Source organism: Carassius auratus, chromosome 20 (assembly GCF_003368295.1).
Source record: "Carassius auratus strain Wakin chromosome 20, ASM336829v1, whole genome shotgun sequence".
Lineage (NCBI taxonomy): Eukaryota > Metazoa > Chordata > Actinopteri > Cypriniformes > Cyprinidae > Carassius > Carassius auratus.
The window spans coordinates 3,589,366-3,615,951 of NC_039262.1; the positions used below are offsets into that span (position 1 = coordinate 3,589,366).

The window sequence follows — 26,586 nt, forward strand, 5'->3', positions numbered from 1 at the left end:
CTGAAAGAAGCAGATCTTCATTAGTTAATAATATTGTAAATTATGTTCAGTTTCTTGCACAGACGGATTGTTTTGCTTCATAAGACCTCAATATATTCATTTTGTTTTGCCTGAAATGCTTTCATTTATTCTCAAAAACTGCATGCATGTTATGAATCTCCACAAAAGACAAAAGTTGCCTATATTTTGGATGGCCCAAATTTACTGCTAATTAAAAATTTTGGGACATTGTTTTGCATGCAATTCGAGGTCAGAATAGCATGAATGAGAGGTTTGCATGTCGACGCGTCCCGAGTCTCTTCGTCTATATCAATGTCCAGGATGCGTGAGGAACACGTAGAGCCGGTGAAGATGCCCAGTGAAGATCAAAGCCCACCTGATCCCATAAACCACGATCAAAGACACCGAGCAAGCAGCACCCAGTCATAACCTCAAATTAGGCTGATGTCTAGCTTGCTTATTCTCGTTTACTAAACAGATTGAAGTCTGTAGAAGGGTGAGGGAACAGCTGGAATGTATTAAGTCGATCTGGGACCGTCTTGTTTTTGATGCGAGCGCAGCAGGTTCAGTTATTATGATCCTTGCAGCAATTGCATTAAAGGTTTGTAGTCCACTTCTAATAAATTGTGGCTTTATTCAAAAATGTTTCATTGGGGACCATCACAACATTTACAGTTGGACCAGAGTCTTTATATCGGTGTCTAATCTTTAAATGTATTTGACATTTACATAATCATTATTGGAAAAGAAAGCATTTGTTGTTTGTCGCTTTATATCACTTGTGGTTTGTTTGCAGTATGTCTGTTGATTTTATACATGTGGTGTGTGTGTGTAGATATAGAGATATAGTGTGTGTGTGTGTGTGTGTGTTAAAATATTGAAATAAAATATTTAAAATAATATAAATTTTATTGTTGATAGTAAGTTTTCACTGTAAAAAAAAAAACAGGAAAAATATAATAATAATAAATAAATAACGTATCCGTAGTATTACTACTAAATATAAATTAAACAATGTAAGAATAAATACTGTTGTATTTTTTCAGTATAAAAGGAACATTTTAAAGAAAATTTTAATAATAAATAACTTATTAGTAGTAGAATGTATTGCTACTAAATGTAAGTATTGAAGAACATAATAATACTGTTGTAATTTTTACTGTAAAATCCAAAATATCTGAGGAAAACAAATAATTTATTGATAGTAGAATGACTACTACTAAATTCAACAACATATTAAATATTACTTAATATTTTGCTGCAAAATAAATATTTTAAAGAAAAATATTTCCAACTACCATTTATTATGATTGTTTTTTTTTATTATTACTTCTACTACTATTGCGAAATACAAATAAAAACAATACATTTTGCTATTGTAATTTCACTGTAATTATTTTAATATTTTAGAAAAATATTTTATTTTACAGTACAATATATAAAATACTAATATTTATGGCTGTCTAAATTTTCAAACGTTAAAACATCAAGCTTTTATTTTGGCAGAAATCCACAGGGAGCCCTCAAAAGTTCTTATTGTCAACAGATTTCCGCTTGCTCATTACAAGTTTGGGAAGATGATTGGTGCATGTTGAATTTTAAAAATAAATGCGTGTTTCAAATAGTGTTGTCACTATACCAAAATTATTGTTTCGATACCGATACCTAGTCAAGAATTGCGAATTCGATACTTTTTCGATACTTTTCCTGAAAAGGAGAAATACACTGTCAAATATCATTGCTGTGCTTTATTTTAAAACCGGGACAAAATTCGAATCATAACACACTAATAAATGAACATATGAACAGCAGATATATTAAACTTTTGAACAAAATATGAAATATCAAAATATTAAAAATAAATTAGAGCAATGAAATTCAAGGTAAAGGAAGAATAAATTTAGCAGCATTATCTCAGTTATCATAAGAAACATAAGAGTAATGCATTTATCTTGATTCTGAACTTTGAATAAAAATATGAACAGCGATTATATTAAACAATGTTTCTGAACTCAGAAGATTAAATGTCTGAAAAGCGTGCATTGCACACACCAACATGAAATACGTGTCTTACAGATCTAGAAAGCGGTCATTATTGGAAGTATCGATACTAAGAAATTTAGGAATAGTGACGTTTTTAATTTCCGAGAATCGCGATACTTTTGAAGTATTGGTGCATCGTGCAACACTAGTTTCAAACTCAGAGCTGATGAGTTTGTGTAGAATTAAGACGCTGAAAACACTGAATCATGAGCAAATAAACACAGTGCAGCGCTTCATGCTGCAACACACAAAGCGTGTTTTTCTCAAATTAAATCACAGCCTGACAGTTGATAATTGTACTAAACCATATCAAGATTTCAGTTTTATGTTGACTAAACATGCAGCTCTTAGCTCCAGTGAGGATTTTTCCATAGAAATCTTGTCTATCTGTCTCGGCATCTCTCAAAGTCTCGGCTCTTACCTGTCTCTGCTCATTTCCTGTCTTCTCCTTTCATTTCCTCTCTTCCTGATTCTGTTTTCCAGTCTCATTCTCACTCAAAACCTTCTTTCTACCTCAACCTCTCTCAAACCCACACCCTCCTCTGAAGGTAGAGCTTGTGACGTTGTTTTTCCCCAGCATTGTGTTGCTGAGACTCATGGGAAATACAGAACCTCAGTTTAGTGCGAGAATCAATCCCCAGCGTTTGAATTCTCAGTCGAGCTTTGGTAAAAGAGATACTGTTTCACAGGATTGTAAAGCGCTGCGTCTGGATGTTGTGCACAAACAAAGAGCTGTGCCTGCGGTGTGCGGCTCGCTGAATGAGCTTGGCCCATGTTTAGACATGCTTGATATCAAAGCCGAGCCGCTGTAGCTGTTCACACACTCTTGAGTTGAATCAAATCATTCTTGAGACTTCAATGGTAATGTGCCAGTGATCTCTGCCGGTAATTTGACTCGTGCATGTTTCGTTCCAGTATTGGAGCTGATCATGTGATCCTCTTTTAGTCGAAACAGATGACTAAATGTGGTTTTAGCAATAATGTAGTAGTATTTATTACTAAGCAAAATGTTTTCACTTGCACTGTTTATTATACATTGCTGGCTTAATTTGTTTGGTAATCAAAGACACAACGGGCAAAAATGTAGTTTTTTCTTGAGATTATTGGCAAATTGGCATTTCTTAACGTGCTTTTTAAGACTAGTGGATTGAACATCCTAAATACACCATTAGATCTTTATTTTTGTTGCACTTTATCTATTTGCATCTCTAGATGTTTCTATATTTATATAAAAAAAAATCCACTTCAGCAGCATCAAAATTTACATTTTATCCCCCTTTAAAAAAAATAAATAAATTACATTTTATGTTAAAAACATGTTTTTTTATGGCTGAAAAAAAATGTGTAAAAGCGTTTAACATGTCAGCAAAATCAAACAGTTTTCAACCTGGCTTTATCCAGTCAAAGTTATGCAAATGAGTGCGTATTTAATCAGATAATGCTCTATTTTCATATTTAAACCAGATTTTAAACTTGTAGGGAAAAAAAATTAATAAGACAGTTACTGTGGAAGTATGGGAAATGTAATACATTTTTACCCTGTTCATCTGGGGTGTCTTGCCTGAAGTCATATTTTCAATTATTGCAATTCATTTTCAAGGCCTTCACCGGACATCCCTTGTCCCAAGACTTTAAATTGGCTGAAACTTCATTGTTTTAATGAAATAAAGTTAAATTTATGTTTGTAGAGTCAGTGTTGCAACTTCCACTGTTCCAACTTTTTTCCAGTTTCTCTTAATGCTGTATTCAAGCTTTTCATTGCATTGATATTATACAAAAAGCCATATTTATAATGCATAAGTGTATGCATTTGGCAGATACTTTCATCCAAATTGACTTGCATTAAATTCAGAGTGTGCCTTTTTTTTTTGGTTCATTGAGTACATTCCAAAGGGATATAACCCATGATCTTTTTCAAAAGCCATTAATAGGAATCAAAACTGTATCACAATCAATATTTCCCAATTCATATTTATGTTCATTTTTGAATATATAAGAACTAGTGATCTGCGGCAATGAGAATTGTGAGCGTAATTGTGTATCAGAAAGTTTCAAGCTTCCAAAACAAGCTTCACAAAATATCCTTTTGCATTATTACTTTGCACTTGATTTTAGTACTTAATTTTGATGTGTTTTGGCCACTTTAAGTTAACTATAAGTGCTGAGGAATCAGGTGAAAGACCTCTGACCTCTCAGTGTGTATCACATTATTCAAAGCGTGTTGTGTTCTGCATTCCTTAGTTTGTAGCTGAAGCTGTTGAATTCTTGCAGTAGGAGGCCAATAGATAATGAAGATGTTTCTTGGATGGCTTGTAACTGTTGGCCTCGGTGTTGAAATCCAGCCTCCCTGTCTGGAGTCCATATATCCACATATGTCAAAGCAAAGAATGTGGAGATATCAGGAGTCGACCTCTAGACCTCGCAGATGCACGTGTGCACGTCATTCACATGTGTGCGTTTGGGTCTGTTCTCTGCTGTTGCTGTGATTTATTATTACAGTAATGCCAAATTAAATGCTGAAAACGACCTGATTATTCTACATCATTCTAATTTGTTAAATGTTTTACATACTTAATGAGGAATGTTCTGTAAAAAAAATCTGTAAAATTGTAAATATTTTTATCATTTAAAATAGCAATGTTTAATGTTAACATATACTAAAATGTACTTTATTTCTATGATCAAATCTGTATTTTCAGCATCATTCCTCCAGTATTCAGTGTCACGTGTTCTTCAGAAATCATTTGAATATGCAGATTTGCTGCTCAAGAAATTTCTGATTATGATCAATGTTTAAAAAAGTGTGCTGCTTCATATTTTTGTGGAAATTGATGCATTTTATTTTTCAGGGACCGTATTCACAAAACATCTTAAAGCTAAAAGTAGCTCAGAACTCGATGACTAAGCAGAAAATCTTAAAAATAATGGCCTAACACTAAGACCAATACACAATCTATCCGAAAACGACTGTTGCCGGCAATCTGCCTCTGAACGTAAACATTTTAGGAACATTTGACGATAATGAGCTTTCCACAAAGGAATCACCTTGGACCCCAACTCCAGTTCACTGGCATATTAAAAGTGATATTGTCAATATATAATGTAATACTTTTGAGTTATGAGATTTTTTTATAATACTGCTATGTCATAATTATTCAACCCCTATTCAACATTGCTGTTTTTAAATCACTTATTTGCATGGTGGGGAATAAAAAGATTTCCAAGACATTGAAAGTTCCTAGAGACACAGCTCAGCCTTATTCCTTCGCTTAAAGTGTGTTTTACCAGAAAACCTTTGAGGTTTTGGAAGAAAAAGCACAATATCATAAAATGTTTAATCAGAGCAACTGAGAAAAATCTGCAATGTTAAGCCAAAGACTTGCAAGATGACCCGATGAAAGGAGGAAAACCATTTCAAAGCAGTGTGTAAGAAGAACACTAGACAAGTATGGCCTTCATGTTGAGACATATTGTAGAATACCACTCTTGATCAAGAAGAACAAAAGGACAACTTGAACTTGATGAAATTCATTTGTGTAGACTTGTGGAGCTCTGGAGGAATGTTATAAGGAGTGATGTGACCAAACTGGATCTTTTTGGACCCATGGATCAGCGGTATGTCTGCTGCAAAACAGCCAAAGCTCATAAGCAGAAGAACACCATCTCCTTCCTCAAACTTGGAGGTGGATCAGTCCTGTTATGGGGTTTCTTTACAGTAGAAGGAAGTGGAAATCATGACTGTATGAAGGACATCATGGATTCTTTAAAGTGTCAGGCCATTTTGACAAGAATTGTGATGCCTTTGGTGCAAAAACTGAAGCTGATGATCAATGGACTTTCCTGCAGTCCAGTCATCCCAGAGTACACATCCAAATCTACTTCTGCTTGGTTCAGGGATCAGTCACAGAATGTTCTTGAGTGACCTGTTCAGTCTCCAGGCTTAATACCCGTTTCAAATATCTGGTTGAATTTGAAGAAATCAGTGGCAATGTGAAAACTAAAGATTATCAGTGATCTGAAAGCTTTTTCAGGTGAGGAATGGGCCAAAACTGTAGTAGAGAGGTGACAGAAGCTTCTAAACACTAAGAATAAAAGATTCTGCACAAAGGGGGTTGAATAATTTTGAACATAAATGTTTAGAGCCAGTTTGAATTTTAGCATGATTCATCAGTGGTCCATTCTCAGAATCACTCAAAAGTGTATTAACAAACTTTCTCTAATACTTTACTGATGCCTTTGTTAAATTGATTTCATAAAATGTTATCCTCCACAGCAAATTGTCTTTCAAGTCAAGAGGGTTGAATAATTTTGATTGCAACCGTATATGTTATTTGATATATAGATAGATAGATGGATATATATATATATATATATATAGATAGATAGATAGATAGATAGATAGATAGATAGATAGATAGATAGATAGATAGATGGATGGATGGATGGATGGATGGATGGATGGAGAGAGAGAGAGATTTTTAAATGAATATTTTTAGTTTTGCACTAAAGTTCACAGACAGCAAAAATCGCATCATGTTTGCTTTCTTTATTTTACAAAAGCACGGTATTGTGAGTGAAAACAAATAAACCGAGTCTTTACAGATTCGAAAGATGTATTACTTTTATCTGTATGACAAAAAAATTGCAAATTAAAATCCTGTCCTGCAGTAAGCTACTTTTCAGCTTGACACTCCACAGACACTAGAAAAGGTTAACATTAGATTGAGCGGCCATGTAGAGCGGCCATGTTTTTTCACAGAATTGCGAGTGTACGTCTCAAAGTTCTGAGTTTTACATCTCAATTCTGTTTATATTAAATAAAATAGAAAATTGCTACTTTTCATCTCAAAATTCAAATATTATCTGGAAAAAAGCCACATGCGAGTTATTACTTTATTATTATTATTTTTATTTTTTTGCTAATTTGAGTTTATAGATATAAACTCAAATTTTCTAAAATTCTGAAATCTTACACAACATTGACATTTTCCTTGAGAATTCAAAGGTTACATCTCACAATTGTTTATTTTTTTAGAATTTAATTGTAACTTTATCACGATTTCAGCTTTTCAACAAAGCCTCAAATGTTAATCCCGTTTTCTCAGGAAAAAAAGTCAGTTGCGATGAGTTTCTCGCCATTCTGGACTTATTTCTCACAATTCTAAAGGTTTTTTTTCTAATGTAATAGTTTACATTTCACAATTCCATTTATATAAAATACAAAAGGTAATTGCAACTTATCTCACGAGAAATAAACTCTGTTTTGAGATAAAAAGGCTGAATTGTGAGGAAAGAGTGGCAATTACCTTTTATTATTTCTTTATTCCGTGGTGGAAACAGCCTTCCATAGTTTTTGCATTGATTCAAGAAAAAAAACCTTATTTGGTTCTTTGGTTTTTGTGTGAAGAACATTTTAAAAATCTAAAGATCTTTTTTTTCACTATAAATAACCTTTCCTGGAATGTAAAGATTCTATGGATGTTAAAGGTCCATCAATGCCAACACTTCTTAAGAGCGTAAACTAAAATACAGAACTGATTTCTTTCTTTTCAGGCTACCCAGAGAACAAAAGTTGCACACATCCAAATATGAAATAATAATCTCCAAATCACACGGGGGGAAACTCCCAGAAAGTGTTGAAGAACTGTTGCACTCCAGTGGAATAATCCATCGCGATATCTCATAAATGTTAGTCCATTTTGGACCATCTCTCATTCACGCCCCTGAATTCCACAGTCTGTGGCCCAAACATGGAGCGTTCGCTGATAGCACACTTTATAAATCATTGCATTGGTTTCCCCCCTCGCCGTCCCCGCGACGTTTGCACAGGAAGTGGAGGAAATCTGCTCCTCGTTATTTACTTTTGGGTTTGGTTATTTGATTATCGGCTGTCTGCATGACCTTTTCTCTGATTGCTCGGAGAAGGACGTGCACCTCTCTGTTTTTAAAGTCTAGTGGGACTCACCTTGAGCTGAATATGCAGATTCTTAAAGCCTGTGCGCTTGCAACATCTGGTTGTTGTATCAACGTGTCCGTTGAACTTTCAAAGGGATTTACGGCCTCTCTAGAAGTCGCCCTGTGGTGAAAAATTCTTGCCAATGGCTTTTGTTCATCTGTGCCTCCCAGTGCCATAGCAACCACTAATTATAGCATTCCATGGATTCCCTTTTAAGACGACGAGGAAGAAAATCACAGCCACCTCTTGGCCCTGTGACCCTACTCCTCTCATCCTCGAAGAGGGCAATATTAGTTGTCATTGTGGTTCAAGGATTGATGATTTGTTATTAGTGGTGGCACCATTATGACTGTTGCTTATTTATTAGTATTTAGCTTCTTGCACCATTTGTGCTTTTCTCAAAATGCACCTGCGTGCACAGGCCATTTAATGCGTCTTTATATTACACAAATGCATGAAGACGGCAGATTGTGAACAGCTGTGCATTGGGCACATGGAGATGCCGTTTTAGTGTGTTAAAGCAGAACCTCTAATATGAACATCCACGATGGTTTTGATTTGGAAAGCAGTAAGAAGAAACGTGGAGACAGCTGTGATTTCCCCACAGGAATGTGTGTTTGAACAGAGAGATCTAGACCGCATGCAGCGTGTGGTTAAAAATACACTTTCATGAAGAAAACATGTCTCTCCACACAGGTAGATTTAATCCACTGTTTGGCACTTAAGTCTAATCCTGTTTTATGATGCTTTTATCTTTCAGCCCTCCAAGGCCTTTCCGGTTTCCCAAAAGGTAAGTTTACTACACTTATTATTATTATTAGTTTTTTTTATTTTTTCCATTTAATTATTATATAATGTAATCATTTTTATTGGATTTTATAAATATATTTTTTATTAGTTTTTGTCATTTAAAATAATGTGTTTTTAAAGAATATATATTTTAGTGTCCATTTTGTTGGATTTTAATTTTCATTAAACTTGTAATATCTATTTCGCTCTATATAATTAAGACTATACAAATTTTAAAAAAAATTAAGCATTGTACAATAGAAATATTAAATTCTATTTTTATTATTCTATAGAAATGCATACAAGATCCGTTAAAATTATTTACATTTTTTAATCATATTGCAATATAATACATTACAATTTCAATTAACGGAAAACAATTAACTAATAAAATTAAGACCTAAAATGGAAATTTTGGAAATTTTCATTTAAATGACTGTGAGCCTTATATACAGTAAAAAAAAAAAAAATTCAATAAAAAATAAAATTATTTAAATTTTTACATTTGTATGTTATTTGTTTTTTAAAATGTATATTGCAATATTAAAGTATATTACAATTTCAATTAATGTTAAGTTTTTTTTTTTTTTAAATGTATTTGTAAAATGTATAAATATACTGTATCTACAATGTTGTTTCCATGATTTGCTCTTGTGCAATAAAGAACAGTATGTAGTATACAGTGATATATATATATATATATATATTATATGCATAAGATGTATGAATCTCCCTCAATTGCAGTTACGCTGAGCTCATTGCTGATTGGCCGGTGGTGGTGTTGGGGGTGTGTACCGTTCTCATCGTGGTTTGTGCACTGGTCGGTATCCTCGTGCCCGACCTGCCGGACTTCTCAAATCCACTTCAGGTGTGCACGAGGAGCTTTTTCAGACTTCCATGTTCATTTGTGTGCAGTTTAACTGAAGATTTGTTGGCATTTCTCTTATTAGGGATTTGAACCGAGAGGCACTGCAATAGGCCAGAGACTGGTAACATGGAACAACATGGTGAAAAACACAGGCTACAAGGCAACACTGGCCAACTACCCCTTCAAATACGCAGACGAGCAGGCCAAAAGGTAACAGAGTCCACTTCTTATCTGATAACCATATTTTCCTTTTCACATTCATCCAGAACAGCACTAGATATTGTCAAAATCTAGCCAAGCGAGAGTTAGGAGTCAGGCCACGATTGGTCAGAATCGGTGCATTTGTTTTGCAAAAGGGAACATGACCTGTTTATATTTTATTGCAAATGTGCATCTTTACATGCACATTGCTCAATAGATTTAGGTTGCATTTTTTGCTTGTGCAATATAGTCAATATATTTTTTATTATTATTGAATGCAAAGACAATCAGATTTTTTTTGGGGCCACTTTATATGCACTTTTTTGCTCCTGAACAGCGGTGCTTGGTAATGCGATCTGTGTTGGCTGTATCATGACTCATCTGATCCGGATCTTCCTGAGCTGGATTACGGATCATGACAGAAGCGAGAGAGAGAGTGAGCGTCTGTAAGGCACGGCTCCGTCTCAGCATGTGCATAGGCGTCTTCCCTCTGATTAAAGAGACTTCCTGTCTGCGAAACAGGATGTGCTGTCAGCAGCAGTCCTGTCCTCTGTCAGTAATAATGATAACGGTCATTTCAATCGCAGAGCTCTAATGGCAACAATGTGAGGAGGCTGGAATTAATAATTAGTGAGGTTTTTTGTTTCATTAAAGCTGTCTAAATCTGACAAGAATCAGACTGCAAGTCGTGAACCACTCGATTATGGTTTTGGCTGATTGAGTTGAGGCTCTATCTGGATAATTTTCAACATAAAGAGCAAATGCTTTACACGCAGAGCTGTTAAATGCATTGATTTAAATACTCTCCTTATCCTGCGTTTCAGTCACCAAGATGACAGATGGTCCAAGGATCGTAGTGATCGAAAGAAAAGAAAAGCGGAGTGGGATTTTAGTAAAGACAGTTTCTTCTGTGATGTACCAGGTGAGTTCTGGATGCTGAAAAACTTTATTTTATTTTATAGTAATTTATTCCTGTGATGGCAAAACTGAATTGTGTGTCTTTGTATAAATTTCTATAAAAAATAAATAACAAACATTGTAGAGCATTTATTAATCTTGGTTAATGCAAATTTATAAACTATTGCTGGATGTTTATAATGTTAATCTTAACTTTTAAGGGTAAATATATACCCTTATATATATATATATATATACACACACACACACACACACACACACACACTTTGACATCTTGTATTCTATCCAAGTTGTACATATCAATTCTAGGAAAACTTTTTGTGTTTACATTTATCATTAACCTAATTAACTGCTCAAAATTGATTTTGTGTGCATTCACAAATGTTATACTTCTGGAGTCAATAGTATGTAGGGCTGCAACTAACGATTATTTTGATAATCGATTAATCTGTCGATTATTTTTACGATTAATCGATTAATCGCTTTATGTACTTATATTTTAGTTTTTTCCATTTTTTCCCCAAGTAAATTATTAATAAAGGGTCTTTATCATTCAGCATAGATTTTTAAGAGATTTTAACCATTTTGCATTGTCATATCCTCATCAAAAATATACCTGGAGTTGTTTTATTATGTTAGTAATCCTTTGTCGAACTCTTCTGCAATCAAAACACTGACCCATACTCTAGCAAAATTCACAAGGAGATTTCAAATATTGTTTTCACCAAGGCAGTCCTTAGAGCTCCTAAAGTAGTTTAACATCCCAAACAAAGCTTAAGGAATCTTTGAGAACATATTTTCACGAAGTATAAGGATAAAACAGAATAAAATTGCAGTGCATTGTATTTTATTATTTACTGGGAAAAAGCTTTATAGCTTATGCTGTGAAATTGTAAACAATCCTTCGAAAAAAAGTGCCAATGGCATGAAACCTGAATGGAACTCACAATTTAAAGTAAAATCCATCAGAAGGTTGTCCAGAAAAAAAAAAAATTGGGACACACACAAAAAACCTGCTGTGTGAAAAAGAGCAGTGAATACTTAGAAAAGAAGTGCATTTTAAATATACTCAAACATTTACCTCTCTCATTCAGTCATAATTAGGCTGCAAGTCTGAATTATGAACTGGTAAACGACAAAACGGGCACACAACATGTTTGTAAAGCTTTAAATGTTAACTGTTAAAAAGCAATGTTATCAGCTTTTACGACTAAACATTTGCAAACAACCTTGTACTGGAGAATCTGCACAAATAAAATTCTTAGGGGCCGTTCACTTATCGCACCTAAAAACGCGTGGAAAACGCTAGTCGCGCCGCTTTCTCCTTCTTTCCAAATCGCTCGGGCAGAAGCGCCCCTGAGGCGTCTGCCTTTGCTAAGCATCCATGACGTGCTCTCTCCATAGCCCCTTTCACACTGCACGTCGGACCCGCAATATTCCCGTAACATTGCCTGGTCGCCTTCTGTGTGAAAGCAACCACGTCCCGGAATTGATTACCGAATCGAACCCGGGTCGGGGACATAGTAACATTGCGGTAATCGATCCGGAACGAGCGCTGTGTGAACAAAAGCCAGATCTAATTCGGTATCGAAGTGATGACGCGCGTTATCGCGCGACTTTTTTACCGGCTGTTTTGAAGGAAGATCAACATTCGCGACGAAAACATATGTGCAAACTGTAATGAAGCAGAGATCAGTTAGTTCCTCACTTTCCGCGCTGACACTGAGATCGTTCGCTTGCTTCAGTTAAAGTATAACGTGCCAAGCTTTGTCGACTCGTACATTACACGTCACGCGCTGATGTCACGTGTCGTTACGGTATCTTCAAGGGTTGTGTGTGAAAGCACGCACATATACCGGGTCATGACTGGCAGTGTGAAAGTGCCAAATCTAGCGACCAGGAAACAATTACAGGAACACTTTACCCCTGTATTTGCCGGAATGGCAGTGTGAAAGGGGCTCATGACGTGCCCTCTCCATGAAGACCCGGAAATTTCAGCAAAGGATAAATGGATGCGGTGTGGACGCGCCTGGAAAAACGGGCGCATCGCACCGCGTGCGTGTCGCGACCGCGTCGCTTCCATTATGAGAGTGCATACTTCGCGCCTACATAGGAAATAACGAACTTGAGCACGCAAAAGACACGATATGTGAACGGCCCCTTAAACAGTTCAGTAGTGCAGAGTTTACAGGTTACTCTTCATTTTGAAGGCTCAAAGTAAAGTACTCCCACTTCCCGCTGAATGCTGCAGAGACGCTGTTCGGGAAGCACGTGACATAAAACGAGGCCAGCTATTGGCTATTCGCTACTTCACCTGCTGTACTGGCTGAGTAAAACCTCCGGTGGCTCATTACTGCCACACTTTGGTCACCGCAGATTTGAAATATGCACGAAATGAGCCGCTTATGGCAAATAAAATTTATTTAGCGACGAATCGATTACTAAATTAGTTGACAACTATTTTAATAATCGATTTTAATCGATTAAATCGATTCGTTGTTTCAGCTCTAATAGTATGCTGACAAAATTATGCACAAGTGTATTAAATACATAGTACTAAAGTGAGACGAGTTGACATGAATCAAATCTGCCATCTAGTGGTTCATAGAGAAAGGCTGCTGGCTTTTAGTTCACTCTCAGAAAAAGGAAAGAAAAGGTACACTATCTTTCACTAGGGCAGTAACCTTTCAGAAGGTGTATATATTTGTACCTTATTTACATATAAGTATCTTAAAGGTACATATTTTACTACCTAAAGTGTGCATGTTAGTAACTTAAAGTATCGTATTTTGTGACAGCTTTTGTTGCTTTTTTCTGTGAGTGGTTAACCACCAAACGTTATCTTTCCACAGGTGACCGCTATCCCCGAATCGTATTTGCCTCTGCAGAGGGAAAGAACTTGTGGAATATACAGGCGATAAAATCCATGTGCAATTTCGACAATACTCGGGTATGTACCTTGCATTGCTTATATTGATTAAACCATTTGCTATGTGTAAAGGGGTGTCTGAAATGGGTGTTTTACTTCTGTTTTCCATGTTTGGTCCTGCAGGTTCGCTCCCATCCCCAGTACTGGGATCTGTGTCAGCGCACCACTACTGACTCATGCTGTCCCAGCTGGACACTTGGGAACTACATCGCCGTCCTTACTAACAAGTCCTCCTGCCAAAAAATCACAGAGCAAGATGTTTCCCACACCCTGAAGATCCTGCGCTCCTGTGCAAAGTATTACCACAATGGCACTCTCGGACCCGAGTGCTGGGACATGACGACCCGTAAGAAGGACCTCAAGTGTGGCAACGTGCCACGGAAGTGTACAAAATACAACGCCGTGTATCAGATGTTTCACTTTTTGGTAGACAAAGACTTTCTTAATCCAAAGAACACGGACTACCTTCTGCCTAACCTCAAGTACAGCATGCTCTTCTCCCCGACGGAGAAAGGCGAAACGATGATGAACATTTACTTGGACAACTTTGAGAACTGGAACTCGTCGGACGGGATCACGACCATCACAGGAATAGAATTTGGCATTAAACACAACTTATTTCAGGACTACCTTCTGACAGACACCATGTATCCCGCAATAGCAATTGTGATCGTGTTGGTACTCATGTGCATCTACACGAGATCAATGTTCATCACCCTTATGACCATGTTTGCCATCATCAGTTCGCTCATCGTCTCGTACTTCCTGTACTGTGTGGTCTTCAACTTTGAGTTCTTCCCCTTTATGAATCTCACTGCGCTCATCATACTGGTTGGAATTGGCGCCGACGATGCATTTGTCCTCTGCGATGTCTGGAACTACACAAAGTTTGACAAACCCAATTCTGAACTGTCTGAGACAGTAAGTGTCACGCTTCACCATGCAGCACTTTCTATGTTTGTCACCAGCTTCACCACGGCTGCCGCCTTCTATGCCAACTACGTGAGCAACATCACTGCCATCCGATGCTTTGGTGTGTACGCTGGTACTGCTATCCTGGTTAACTACATACTGATGGTCACCTGGTTGCCAGCTGTGGTGGTCCTGCATGAAAGGTACCTGGTCAACCTCTTCACATGTTCCCGGTCACAACACCACCAGACGCAGGGTACTACGCCATTCTGGACAAGATTGTGCCAGATGGTCAACAAGTGTCTTTTTAGCATCTCGGAGGCCTCTCGGATATTCTTTGAGAAAGTTTTGCCTTGCGTCGTGATCAAGTTGCGCTACTTGTGGCTGTTGTGGTTTCTGGCAATGACGGTGGGTGGTGCATACGTTGTCTGCGTCAATCCCAAAATGAAACTGCCTTCTCTGGAGCTGTCGGAGTTTCAGGTTTTCCGTTCTTCCCATCCCTTTGAACGCTACGATGCGGAGTACAAAAAACTCTTTATGTTTGAACGGGTCAACCATGGGGAAGACCTCCACATGCCAATCACCATCATTTGGGGAGTTACTCCAGTTGACAATGGAGATCCGCTGAATCCCAAAAATAAGGGTAAACTAACACTCGACACGACCTTAAACATCGCAAGTCCTGCAAGTCAAGTATGGATTCTCAACTTCTGCCAGAAGCTCAGGAACCAGAGCTTCGTGTTCCAGTCCGAGGAGCAAGACTTCACGAGCTGCTTCATGGAGACTTTCAAGCAATGGATGGAAAACCAAGACTGTGAAGAAGCTTCCGTCTATCCCTGTTGTAGTCAATCCACATTCCCTTACCGGAAAGATGTCTTTGAGTTGTGCATCAAACGTGCAATTATGGAGCTCGACCGAAGCACTATCTACCACCTTGACAGCAAGACTCCAGGGCCAAGGTTTGACATCAATGACACAATTCGAGCAATTGTGCTCGAGTTTCAAAGTACCTACCATTTCACTCTGGCGTACGAGAAGATGCATCAGTTTTACAGAGAAGTCGATGCTTGGATTCAGGAGGAGCTGAGGGATGCTCCTGAAGGACTGAGCTATGGATGGTTTGTAAGCAACCTGGAGTTCTACGACCTTCAGGACAGTCTATCGAATGGGACTCTTATCGCTATGGCACTGTCGGTGGTGGTGGCCTTCAGTGTTATGCTCTTGACCACCTGGAATATCATCATCAGCTTCTATGCCATCATATCCATTGCTGGAACCATATTTGTCACAGTTGGGTCGCTGGTGCTCTTGGGTTGGGAACTAAATGTGCTTGAATCAGTGACTATCTCAGTTGCTGTAGGCCTCTCTGTGGACTTTGCGGTCCATTATGGAGTGGCGTACCGCCTTGCACCACAACCAGACAGGGAAGGAAAAGTGGTATTCTCCTTGAGCAGAATGGGCTCGGCTATAGCAATGGCAGCACTCACAACCTTTGTAGCCGGTGCGATGATGATGCCATCCACCGTTTTGGCGTACACTCAACTGGGGACGTTTCTGATGCTAATCATGTGCATTAGTTGGGCATTTGCTACGTTTTTCTTTCAATGCATGTGTCGCTGTTTGGGACCCCAGGGCACCTGTGGACAGATTCCTTTGCCAAAGAAACTCCAGTGCTATGCCTTTTCAGAGGACACATCTGAAAACCAATCTAATCCGAGTCCAGGTAAACTTGGTGCTTGCTACACAAGCAAGTACCAGATAGATAACGCAAGAAGTGAGGGTGGGCACGAACACTATGAGCTTGAGCCCTTGGCGTTGAATATCAGGAATGAGGAAAAGGCTTCGGATGAGGAACAGGAAGCATGTACGCAGTTGAATAATGACGTCACTTCTCATCACTCAACCTTGAATAGCTCCACCGACCCAGGAGAACCCAGTCCTGAGATTGAAAATGGCTTACCAGGAACTGAGCTTTCAAATCTTCATCAATATGCATACAGTGCGAGGTGCACCTGTGAGAACTCCATGCACCAGTACACGAGAGAGCGACAAAGGACTCCTTACCATCCTTGCAGGAACCAACGCCCTGCTAAACAGACCAATCACTTACCTGTGGGTCAGAACCTTCAGTCCTCACAGGATACAGCGCACACTCCCACTGACTGCTTCGTAAATTCTGGCAACTTCCAACATTGTTCACAGAGCCAAACATCAAGGCCAAACCCTCACAGATGTTTCCCCGGGGGCTACAGCATGCATGCAGTGCACCTTTTGCATCAGGCACTGTTGTCCGATACTACAGTGCATGACGAGTCCCACATAAATGCATGTAGCCCCAATTCACCTCTACCAGAGAGACAGGACTTTCCAGCTCACATTCAGTTTCCAGATGTTCAGCGCTGTGCTTTACCTGACATGACTCGAGTCTGTACTGTTAATCATGATACACAGAAGACAGGGGACCTAGCATTAAATTCCCAGACCTCTCAAAAAATACCATGGAACCATATAAAAACAAAAGTAAATGGCACTTGTGTTTTGCTGCAGGACAGTCGTGAGATTCGCGAAGCGATTCCAGTGGTACCAGAAGACAGTGTCCAATGCAATCTGAGTAACAAAGACAATAATGAAAGGGCAGAGCCTGTATCTCCCAAAACATTTAACTGTTTTAAAAAGACTGTAAAAGCGAAGTGCAATTCTGTAGAGTTTCACAAGCCAAAAACCACTGTGCCTACTATTGCCATTCATTCAAAAGCCTCATCTGAAAGTTTATGCTAACATTTAAAATTAGAGCATTAGATCGAGATATCAGAACGTATTGCCATATTAAGATTTAGCACAGAAAAGCAGCTGGTTGTTTTCTGCCAGGAAATAGTTTTCTTGATATTGTGTGCATTTGAATTGTGACATGACGTCAAGGAAAACTTCTGATTTAAGAGGACACTATTTTGACCCAGTGGCTTGTACTATTAGTGTGACATCTGTTTTAGATTATTTTTTTAATGTCTGGCCACAGGCCATCACTTTTTCATGGGAATAGAAAAACATAATCAGAAATATTTTCCTGCACATTTCATAGGAATTTGTATATATTTTATGTGTCGTGTATGTATTTGAATCATGCACTTTTTCATTGATGATGATTGGTATGTTTCGCCTGTAAAACTTTGAATACTTCACATGCAAAGTTCAGAAATTTCTGTGATGGTGAATTGAAAGACTCATTGGTGATTAGTTTTTAAGTTGCCTGCTTTTTTCCAGTTTCTCATATAAAGCCACTTCCTCCTACAGTGTGCAAACATTTACATTAGCCTCATGACTTCAGGGAAATTGAGTCTGTTTATGTGATTTCACACAAAAGAAAATAGTTTTTGTCAAATATACTACATGCAGAATTAAGTGTCATGTGTCCTTGACATATACTGTGTACCGCCCATCTGAGAAATTAGGATTTGTTCTGTTGTTTTTTAAAAGAAAGAGAATCCAAAAAAAAATTACCTTTTTTTTTTTTTACAAATGTTCTGTGTTATTTGGTTATATTGGATTTACCAATAAATGCTGCTATCTGGTGTAATACTAATATTATTAATCATAATAATTTAAATATGTAGCATACAATTTGGCGAATTTCAAATAATTGGTACTAGTTGTAAAAAAAAAACAGATATATATTTGTTCTCTGATTTGTCCTTTTTAGCAGTAACCACTTGCTGCATGCAAATTGCTAGTTTATTCAAATAACTGAAAACAAAACAGCAATAATTTTTTTATAGTCACCTTTCGTAAAAAAAAAAAAAAGTATTGTTCTACATTTATTTGGACACATGTGAATTATAACACGCAGTATGATTTATTCATCTTAATGTGTGAATCGTGAAATGGCATGAAAGTTAAAAAAACGTTTACTATTTACATATGTAAACCATTATCTAAAGCAATTACAGTGTTAATGCAGGTATTTGTTCATCTAATTAAAGATTTATCTGTAATGTCACAGTTCCATTAACTTTTACACCAACTGAGAAGTTCATGCTACTGCACATTTTTGATAATACAAAATAAACTTTTATATATGTATACAGTTCAGTATGGTGTCAAACTTAATGCACTTAATTTTCGTCCAAAGAAAACAGGTCAAACACATCACATCCTCAGTTGAGTGAAAAGGGATTCTGTGAATCTTATGTTGTAAGACAAGCATCTGTAGAGACACCAGAGGTTTGAGAACATCACCAGACAAAACAGAACCATCTAAACTGCACTGAATAAGAGAAAGAGATTCTCAAGGCTGGATAATCCCATTAAAAACCTCTGTTTCTATTTGCAGGAAGCGGTGGTAGTCTAGTTTAAGTAATATTAGTTGGGAGCAGGGGCGGATGCCACCCTAAAATAAAGCCTTGCCACCCCTGCTGCCACCCCAGTTGGCAGCAAAGAATTAAAGGTTATGTCCAATTTGAAAATTTAAGAGCGCGAATCTTTCGTGATTCGTGATCCCGCTTCGAACTCCCGAACTGATTCAAATGATTCGCTATCCCGCTCCGAACTCCCAAACTGACTCAAATGATTCGCGATCCCGCTACGAACTCCCGAACTGATTCAAATGATTCGCGACCCCCATAACTGACTCAAAAGATTCGCGATCACGCTACGAACTCCCAAACTGACTCAAATGATTCGCGATCCCGCTACGAACTCCCGAACTGATTCAAATGATTCGCGACCCCCATAACTGACTCAAAAGATTCGCGATCACGCTACGAACTCCCAAACTGACTCAAATGATTCGCGATCCCGCTACGAACTCCCGAACTGATTCAAATGATTCGCGATCCCGCTACGAACTCCCGAACTGATTCAAATGATTCGCGATCCCGCTACGAACTCCCGAACTGATTCAAATGATTCGCGATCCCGCTACGAACTCCCGAACTGATTCAAATGATTCGCGATCCCGCTACGAACTCCCAAACGGATTCAAATGATTCGCGATCCTCATAACTGACTCAAATGATTCGCGATCCCCAAACTGACTCAATAACGGTCGCCTAAAGAAGCTCACGCTAGGGCTCAGCTAGAATATTTTAAACTCGTGCTGAAGGGTTTTATTTCTAAAAATGGCTAAGCTCAAGTGGGACTGGGACTTAGTTGGGAACACATTTTATATTTTTTAACTAGAAGCAGGACATTTTACTCTCTCTCTTTCTCTCTCTGTAATTGGTATAGCATTTTGGAAGGTATTTCGTGAAGATTGCATAGAAGTGAAATTGTGAAATTCTCACCTTTTTCTAGATCGAAACTGCCAGTTAACTTACTAGTTTGCAGAAGCTCTTCTAATGGGGGAGACTTTCATTTTCTCAAGCTATGAGGCCACTATTGAACACATACATGAAGACATGGGTAAACGTCTCTGATGCAGGGGATGGTGGATGGTGGATCTTTATCAGTGTAATAGTTAAACATCATATGCAAAAAAATAAAAAAATAATAATAAAAAAATTGTATAGCCTACTATTTGATACAAATGTATTATTAACCAGTTTTAAAGTTTTACTACATTATGTTCCTGAAATCCACACTTTTGAAACCAAGATAATCAAAGGTAATCAAATCAAGCACAACCTAATAAATCATGTTTCGTGGATAAAGGGTTTTGTAAAAAAAGATCATGTTGGTGGATATTCTGGTGATAGCATGATCCGTGGATAATTCATCTCAAAGTGCACCACAATCAACCAAATGATTAAAGACGAAAACAAAGTGTATAAAGACATTTTACAACCTTTTTATAACTACATAGTACATTTTGTCTAAATGTATCATTCTGGGGCAAAAAAATAAAAATAAAATAGAGAGACTAAGAATCTTTATATTCCAGTTCATTTGTATATAAACAAAAAAAAAAACATTCAGCTTTCGCTTTTCTATTAAAACTTTTTTAATGATTGAGCAAACAATTAGGAATGACACAGATCTCTGTCCATGATTGCAAATGCGGTTACTTCCGTTCACGCTTAAACGACTTCCTTTTACACTGAACTGCCTTCCGTTTACACAGAAAATACACGCACATCCACATATGAAATCACCTGCATATATATATATATATATATATATATATATATATGTGTGTGTGTGTGTGTGTACACATAATGAATATGTTTTTCTTATCTGAACTGTATACGTTAGTAAATGTTATTTTTTATGTATGCGCAGGTTTTTTATGGATGTGTATGCACGGATCAAGTTTATATGTATGTGCGAGTATGTGAAGGTGTGTTTGTATGCACCGAGTTTATGTATGCGCGAGTGTTTAGGTGTATATGCACGGATCAAGTTTATATGTGTATGCGAGTGTCTGTAGGTGTATGCACGCGTCAAGTTTATATGTATACGCAAGTTATTCACAAGTGTGTATGCATACATTGCTAACATTATATGTATTGGTATCGATTTCATATTAGTGTTAACTCCCGAACTGACTCAAATGATTCGCGAACCCGCTCTGAACTCCCAAACTGACTCAAATGATTTGCGAACCCGCACCGAACTCCAGAACTGATTCAAATTATTTGCAATCCCCAAACTGACTCAAATGAATCGCGAACCCGCTCCGAACTCCTGAACTGACTGAAATAAGATTTGCGATCCTGCTCCGAACTCCCGAACTGATTCAAATGATTCGCGATCCCCAAAATGACTCAAATGATTCGCGAACCCGCTCCGAACTGCCAAACTGACTCAAATGATTCGCGAACCCGCTCCGAACTCCCAAACTGACTCAAATGATTCGCGATCCCCAAACTGACTCAAATGATTCGCGATCCCCAAACTGACTCAAATGATTCGCGAACCCGCTCCGAACTCCCAAACTGATTCAAATGATTCGCGATCCCCAAACTGACTCAAATGATTCGCGAACCCGCTCCGAACTCCCAAACTGACTCAAATGATTCGCGATCCCCAAACTGACTCAAATGACTCCGAACTCCCAAACTACGTCTGCAGACTGCAAGACAGGGGCGTAACTTGAAGTAGGAGTAGGAGTCGTAACTTGAAGCTGTCCAAATCACACAGAACCACAGGAGATCTCAAAACGATAAGTTGTTGTCAATATGGCGGCACAGAGTAGAATATTGATTAAGTTTTAAGGGAGGCAGGGGTTTTAGGCAGGATTTGATGCATGATGTGTGTGTAGATATTAATGTTAGGGGACAATGTGAGAGATGTGTACGTTTTAGTAGGAAAACGTATTATATGATCTACACTCCGAAACAGAAGAGGGCGGTAATGCACCAATAATCTGGATGCCAACTGCCGTTAAACTGGAAAGAAGAATATGAGAGCTTGCTGTGAGAGACAAAGGTGAGAATTTATTTTTTCCCCGAAATAATTATTTAAATTGAAGTGTATAAGTCATTTTCATACAGAGGTATTGTTTTTGTAGTTAATAATCTATTAAAACTAAGGCGTAAAGTAAGCAACATATAAACAAAAGTTCTAAAGACGCTATCACCAGGTTTCACAGGTTTAATCTACCCTTTCTGTGACCTACATAATAGATGTAGATGAGCACATCTAACAGACATGAAACAGGGGTCTGAGTGATGTGTGTGTGATATTGTGTATAGAATTCACTTTTGTCAACATTCCAATAGATGAGTATAAGTCATGTAAACAAACAAATCTACATAAAGTAACTAAACATAAGTTATCTTTTTTATTTGTCCATTTGCAATATTGATAATTTAGGGAACATTTGTGTTGGATAAAAAGTGAGTTACATCAGTTATTAGTTCAACATGTAAATGCAGTATATCACAGATATATGACAGAGGAGACTGACTCTTGTCTGGATGTTACAGGAACAGATGAGACACACGTGTGTTTATCTGCTGTAGAGACACTGATGAAGGAATGCTGCCAGCAAATGAGTTGTGTAAGTACTCTACAATTTAAATCTTAAGTTGTATTTTATTTTAATGTAATTTTAAACAACTATTACATCTCTTTTCTTATTCTTGATTTCTGTGCATTTGCTGCAGATCTTTTGTGGAGGAGCAGGACCTGCAAGGAAAGGTGAAAAAAGAGGGAAAACCTGAAACAAAAGAATAATGTAATGACTTTTTGTATTGTGTATGTGTATTTTTGTAGGACATGAAAATGTCTGTAGACTGGTGTGTGCACTGACGATGGAGAAAACCACAGCATCATCCTGGAAATGATCGAGAGTCACAGATGAGACGCTCCATCACTCCACCTGCCCTTTACTGTCTCATCAGGACCAGAAAATTAATGTATTCACATCGACTGCATTTATTTAACTATATATTCATGTATATGTCACAAAAGGAAATACAATTTGCTTCTTTTACTAAAATGTCTTTTAAAAAATATATATAATTATTGGTTGGCATTTATCTTTATTATTGCATGTAAGTGTTGGGGTGGGCAAAAGATGCAATTCATAATGGGGTAATGTTAATTTTCGAGTAGTAATACTTACATTTTTAGAGTATCAAATCAACGGTCTTCTCCAAAGGTGAGATCTTCGAGCAGCTGATTGAAGTACACTTTGTGCAGATAACGCTGTGAGGAGTTAGTGCACCTAATCCTATTTTTTATTATTATTGCCAAATTATTACATAAAAGATAATGGTAAGAGGTTGTATCTAACAATAAACAATCATAATGCCATAAAACATAAATAAAAAAATTCATGTGTTCATCATAGTATGAGATACTATACAAGAAAACATTTTTCACGTAAAATTATTAAAAAAATATTCAAGAGATAATGATTTCGGGTTTTCTAATAATATAAAAATATGCTTTAAGGATAACACTTGACCACAAGTGGAGTTAAATATATACAAAATTAAAATCAACAGTATTGGCTATACTACAATCACAAAATAAAAAGGGAGCCGTTTCTGCAACAAGACTACAACATGGGCAATGTTCTTCATTATCAAGATACTTACAAATACATTAATTAAACCTGTCAGTTTTTGTGCTTGTTTTAACTTTGTAGGTCACATGATATACAAATTGCATTCATACTTCATATACGCATTTAGGCTGTAGAATATGTAGCCTACTCTTTTAGCGCTCCTTAAGTTGGTACTTATTGAAATTAAGTGTCTAATTAAAGGGTATGCGGTTTGGAATGCATCCCGACAAAATCTCATTTTGACATCTCGCGTGGTTCTGTGTGATTTGAACAACTTCAAGTTACGCCCCTCTCTTGCAGTCTGCAGACAGACTCTTCTCCAAATGATTTGCGATCCCCAAACTGACTGAAATGATTCGCGAACCAGCTCCGAACTCCCGAACAGAGTAAAATGATTCACGCTCCGAACTCCCAAACTGACTCAAAAGATTCGCGAACCCGCTCCGAACTCCCGAATTGACTCAAATGATTCACAATCCGAAGTTCCCTTCCAAATCAAATGACACCACCAGCGCTACTATTGGCTTAGTTCTCTAATTTCATAACATTTACTGAAATTAAGGTACGAAAAGTATGTTGTTAACAAATAAAATATAAATATTTCCATTCCGAACTACTTTCCATATCGACACATCCACGAACATAACCAGGTGGGCAGATCACTCACTATTTGATTGCTCTAGTCCAGGGGTTCCCAAACTTTTTAGCCCGCGACCCCATGATAAATGCGCTGCTGCCCCGCGACACCCCCCCCCCCCCCCACAAAAAAAAAACCCCTCTCGTCGCGTGAAATGTTTTATGCCCAGTCTCAAAGTACACGAAGTTATATTTTATTGTTCTGCGTGCAAAATCAGTGTTACAAGTCTGCATGAGCTGCTCGATATCCACCTGTTCTCTCTCGGAAAGTAACTGTGCAGCTATGTTGGGTTGAACTCGTTCATTATTCTGCCATCAGGAACCAGTCGAGTAAGTCTGAGCTGCTCACACGCGTGCTCACACACGCGCGCGCGCGCGCACACACACACACACACACACACACACACGCTAATCCGCTAGATGTGTCACTTTATGCTTTCCATGGTGACGCGTCATTGCTTGTCACGTGACATACCGCAGCAACAACAGAGCTGAATGAATGATCTGCTTTTGTCATTTTTCCTTTTTTATTCAAAATATTAACAAATTTGTTAGATATGGCATGAAATAGCTGATATTCCGATTGTCAAATATATGCAAGTGGAAGTGTTTTGTTGTTTAAACACCTTTATAACGATCGCGTTAGTTGAGCTGTATGCGCGATGGGCGCCGCCATCTTAGTTTGTGCCGCAGACGCAGTTCAGAGAATCAGATCTGTTGGATTTACAACACGTGAATTCATCCACTTCTCCCGAAATACATAAAAGTAAGTGGCTGGTGAACTGGGAGAATAATGGAGTAAACTTTAAAGTTACTTACACAATGTGTATCTGATATGAATAAAATGTGTCTAATTATAATGAAAAAGATTATTATTGCCTCTTCCTTTGACATCAGTGTGTATTTTACAAACTCTAAATGTATTGTTTTTTCTAGTACTTATATGTCTGAAACCTAAAATAAACATCATGTGGTTGAAAACACTGAAAAGTTTTGATGACAGCTCTGAGCGCACTTGTCTCTGGCTCAGCGCCAGCCAACTCGCGAGAGCACATTTGAATTTCACGTCATGCACTGACCGGTGTGGTCGTACACTCCAGGGACTAGCCTAGACTGATCACACCGGTGTGATCGTACGTGCGATGCGAAAGAGTTAAATTAATTGAAACAAAAAAATATAAAGCCTATATCGAAATCATCTCGCGACCCCTACTTTGGGAACCACTGCTCTAGTCTTTATCCACTCATCATCATCCACCAATCAGAACACACGAAAACTCTTTGACCACAGCTGCTGTGCTTCTGGGTCTGAACTTGGGCTCCTGGGGTCTCAAAAAAGAAACATTTTCAATCTCCAAGGTGAATGTTATGACATCACCAGTTTTGTGCTAGTTACTAAGAAATAGTAACTAGTTACAGTTATTAGTTACTTAATTCAAAAAATAACTCAATTACTTTGTTGATTACTTTCACCAAAAAGTAATGCATACCGTTAAAAGTAACTTTTTAGTTACTTTTTTTAAATCACTTTCTGTTATGTCTTCATGTAGACAAGAAGTACAAGACTGTGTATTTATCTTAGTAAACTTTAATTACTACTATGAACAAGCAGGTTAACAAGCATGCACATGCTCAGCAGTCTTTCTCATCTCACTTACTTACTGTGTATCTAACTCAAGAGGCTTGAGTGCCATCTAGTGGTGCATTAATGTAAGGACATCACATATTCCCCTCTTATAGTTACATGAATTATTTTTGTAACTAACAACTGGCATGAAATAGAAATAAAGAACATTAGATCTGTAATGTATCAAACATTTTACATCTATATGAATTATGCACTAAGAAACACATTAACTGAATGCAAAAGATCATTTTAAATAATAAGCAGCATGAACCAAACTACTCAACTACTATTCAGTATTGAATTGTCACGTGAGTGTGTGTAATGTATGTTGCAGAAGTCCATGTCAGTTTCTGTTACTAACAAACATAATATTTTAGCCAACCTCGCTCATGTCTTTGACGTTTCTCCCGTGGACAAGCTTCAGAAGACACTGAATTTCCAGAAAACTGGAAACTGAGATGGAATCAGGTTTTCAGCATTAGTGGTCAGTCCATTATCCACCAGCACATTAGTCGGTACAGGTGCGAGACACGATGCATGCCATTTTTTTCCATCATCCAAAAGGTAAGTGTAGGGTAAGGGCCAACTTTTTTCCTAATCTCAACTGGAGGAGTGAATTTTGGATGAGCTTTTGGTACGTGCTGACTTTTTAATGTGCACTTTATTCCCTTTCTGGAAAGAAAAATTACGCACACGATTCTTGTGGTCAAAGCGAGATTTCATGACATCCTGACGTGATGAAACACGCTTCTGCAAT

At 37.7% G+C, this 26,586-nt stretch overlaps 1 protein-coding gene and 1 long non-coding RNA gene across 3 annotated transcripts in view; both read left to right on the top strand.

Moving 5' to 3' along the window:
- Positions 1 to 18,696, top strand: part of disp1 (dispatched homolog 1 (Drosophila)) — a 58,413-nt gene extending 39,717 nt beyond the window's left edge. For both annotated transcript variants that reach the window (XM_026290442.1, XM_026290441.1), the window contains exons 3-8: positions 8,760 to 8,789; positions 9,533 to 9,656; positions 9,739 to 9,866; positions 10,682 to 10,779; positions 13,628 to 13,725; positions 13,828 to 18,696. In XM_026290442.1, coding sequence (XP_026146227.1) covers positions 8,760 to 8,789; positions 9,533 to 9,656; positions 9,739 to 9,866; positions 10,682 to 10,779; positions 13,628 to 13,725; positions 13,828 to 17,394 — 4,045 coding nt within the window. In that variant the 3' untranslated portion in view covers positions 17,395 to 18,696. The remainder of the gene's footprint in view (positions 1 to 8,759; positions 8,790 to 9,532; positions 9,657 to 9,738; positions 9,867 to 10,681; positions 10,780 to 13,627; positions 13,726 to 13,827) is intronic.
- A 2,971-nt stretch (positions 18,697 to 21,667) lies between these two features.
- On the top strand, positions 21,668 to 23,280 carry LOC113120599 (uncharacterized). Its single transcript, XR_003294635.1, has 4 exons — positions 21,668 to 21,978; positions 22,479 to 22,552; positions 22,659 to 22,692; positions 22,768 to 23,280. It is a non-coding gene; the product is annotated as an uncharacterized LOC113120599 (long non-coding RNA).
- The last annotated feature ends 3,306 nt before the right edge of the window (positions 23,281 to 26,586 follow it).